Genomic DNA, 2,602 nt, shown 5'->3' on the forward strand with positions numbered 1-2,602 from the left:
TATCACAGATCAACTGCACTCCGTTTAACCCCTAATATATGACAGATCAGAACAATCATTCATTTACTAATTGAACATGAAATTGCTACTCCATAGAAATCGCATGCAACAAAACGAAAATACAGAATAATTTGAATAATCAACAAAACGCAATATATAACAGAGTGCCATAGGCTACACATTTTTCCCAGAACGTTCTTGCAACCCGGTAGCAACTCTTCCACGGCCCGGTACTGGGTTGCGACCCGGTGGTTGGGGACCTCTGACGTAGGACGTAGGTGTAGCATAAGCTCTGGTGAGAATATGCTAGTCTCGCGAGAACCAACCGACAGTTAGTCGAAGCTAGAGATTGCATTTATAAAGTTTTAAATAAGGATATTTTTCTTATAAAAAACGCATTGATTCACTTCAGAAGGCCTTTATTCGGAGCCGTGTGAATTACTTTTTTATGATGGATGGACGCACTTTATTTTGCTTTAATATCTCAACCACTACCCACTGCCATTATAAAGCTTGGAAGAGCAAGGACTTTTTTTAATAACTCCAATTTGGTTCGTCTGAAAGAAGAAATAGGGTGAGTAAATAATGGGGTAATTTTCATCAATTTCATAATTTTCAAAGTGTCATAAAACAACATTACACTCTTACATTATTCTATATAAGATTCAAATGTTATAAATGCACTTTAATCGTTTATCAAGATTTTTTTCAGGTTTTAATGAGATGCTGTTTGTGCTCAGGTTGCAGGAGGGTGAAAGCCTACCACATTTTCCTGGCTTGGGCTTTTCTTTGGGGCGATTTTGGTAATCGTCCCCTCGTATTTCTCACTGCTTACGTCTAAGGAGACTGAATCTTGAGAACCAGCCTCCATGGTCACGGGCTTCCACTGCAGATAAAAGATGTAAATGCACTTTTAGAAGAAAGTGAAAATTTCCATGAGCGCACCAATTTCCTAAAGTTATCTCCAAAAGGACAGCTGAGAATAAAAAATGCCTTTTAATAGCCTAAAGTACCTTGTCTTTGCCAGGGGTAGTGCCAAATGTACTGTCCTTTGCGTCGGAAATATTTTCATTGCCTTTTGCTTTTTGATTAAAGGTCACAGAGCCCTCGGGCAGCTTTTTGAGTCGGACGGCCTTCTTTGTGTTGTTCACCTTCAATACACAGCATTTGTATATTAGGAAGCTTTGAATACAATCAAAAGTTTGAATACAAAGAAAGATACAATGTGTTGTACTAATAATTTTACTCACAGTCAAAATAGTGAGCTCCACTTCATCCATGACATTCAGCTCATCATCTGATAAATTGTCAGTAGCAGAGGCCGTGAGGTTATCATGTTTCTCTGTAATGATGGTCAGGGTTCCATCGCTCTTGTTCTTAACCACACCCTGCCAACAAAATAATGATAAACGCATTATGTTTTTGGAAGAAAATACAAATAGTGTTTGTCTGTGTAAAAACCAGAGCTCGAGTGTTCTGGGTGGCAACCAGAGTCTCTTTAATACTAACAATTTAAAAAAGTAATCTCACACCTCTCCTCCACATGCCTCATGATTTGAGGATCATTTATGTCTAGCACAAAGGTGCAATTAAACTCATGTGCACAATGATATACACAGTCATTTCAAAAACAGAATCCTGTCACTTGTTGCATATAGGCTGGTTAGGACAAAAACTCAGATTAACATAAAAGACACCTTTTATCGCCTGTGTGTCACGTCATGTCTGGTTAGGACAGTGATAGGGAAACAAAAATAAAGCAGAAAATATCCACTTTATTTTTAATATAAGAGTGGATGCTGCCATTTGTAACATGAATGTGCGAGGCTTCTGGTGTCATTCGCTTCCAGTTATTTGCTGCTTGATATTGCAAACTGGTATTTACTATCATATAATTTTGATATTTTATCTTAAACACCGTTTTGTAGCGTAAACAGTTTTGGCATTAACTGCATTATTTTTCTAGTTATTTACCTATAGCAGTCACACAGAAAATACACTTCTGCATTGCAAAATAAATTGGATAAAGCAACAACAAAAGCAAAAACAAAAAAAAAAAGGCAAACAAATATAAACATGTAGAAAAAAAGGAGTTATGAATTATGAAACATTTTTCTATCTTATAAGCCTTAAAGGGTTAGTTCACCCAAAAATGAAAATTAGCCCATAAATTACTCACCCTCAAGTCATCCTAGGTGTACATGACTTTCTTCTTTCAGACGAATCCAGTCGGAGTTATATTAAAAATTGTCCTGGCTATTCCAAGCTCTATCATTGCACACATAGCAGGTGTTGCGGTGCTTCAGTCCAAAAGAAGTGAAATAAAAAGCGCCCATCCATAAAACAAAGTGTCTCACACGGCTCCGGGGGGTGAACAAAGGCCTCCTGTAGCGAATCGATGCATCTTTGTAAGAAAAATATCCATATTCAAAACGTAATAATCACTTTAATGTAGCTTGCGCCAACAGTTGTACACGGAAGCAGTTCCGGGAGGATGACGTATGAGGTCAGTTTTGTGCATGCGCTGCTCAGAAGTGACGAACGCGGAAGCGCAGGTGAGAAATCAAAACAAAACAACGGTCACTTATTAGAAGTACAAAAC

The 2,602-nt window shown here is 37.9% G+C and overlaps 1 protein-coding gene across 1 annotated transcript in view; it reads right to left on the reverse strand.

The window, feature by feature from the left end:
- The window catches only part of LOC107559768 (uncharacterized), a 50,333-nt gene that overhangs the window by 22,281 nt on the left and 25,450 nt on the right, over nt 1–2,602 (reverse strand). Inside the window, exons 8-10 of the mRNA XM_016243716.1 lie at nt 1,251–1,388; nt 1,067–1,151; nt 746–888 (exon numbers count right to left, since the gene is read on the reverse strand). Coding sequence (XP_016099202.1) covers nt 746–888; nt 1,067–1,151; nt 1,251–1,388 — 366 coding nt within the window. The remainder of the gene's footprint in view (nt 1–745; nt 889–1,066; nt 1,152–1,250; nt 1,389–2,602) is intronic.

The sequence above is a fragment of the Sinocyclocheilus grahami genome, unplaced genomic scaffold (genome assembly GCF_001515645.1).
Source record: "Sinocyclocheilus grahami isolate Dianchi unplaced genomic scaffold, SAMN03320097.WGS_v1.1 scaffold698.1, whole genome shotgun sequence".
Lineage (NCBI taxonomy): Eukaryota > Metazoa > Chordata > Actinopteri > Cypriniformes > Cyprinidae > Sinocyclocheilus > Sinocyclocheilus grahami.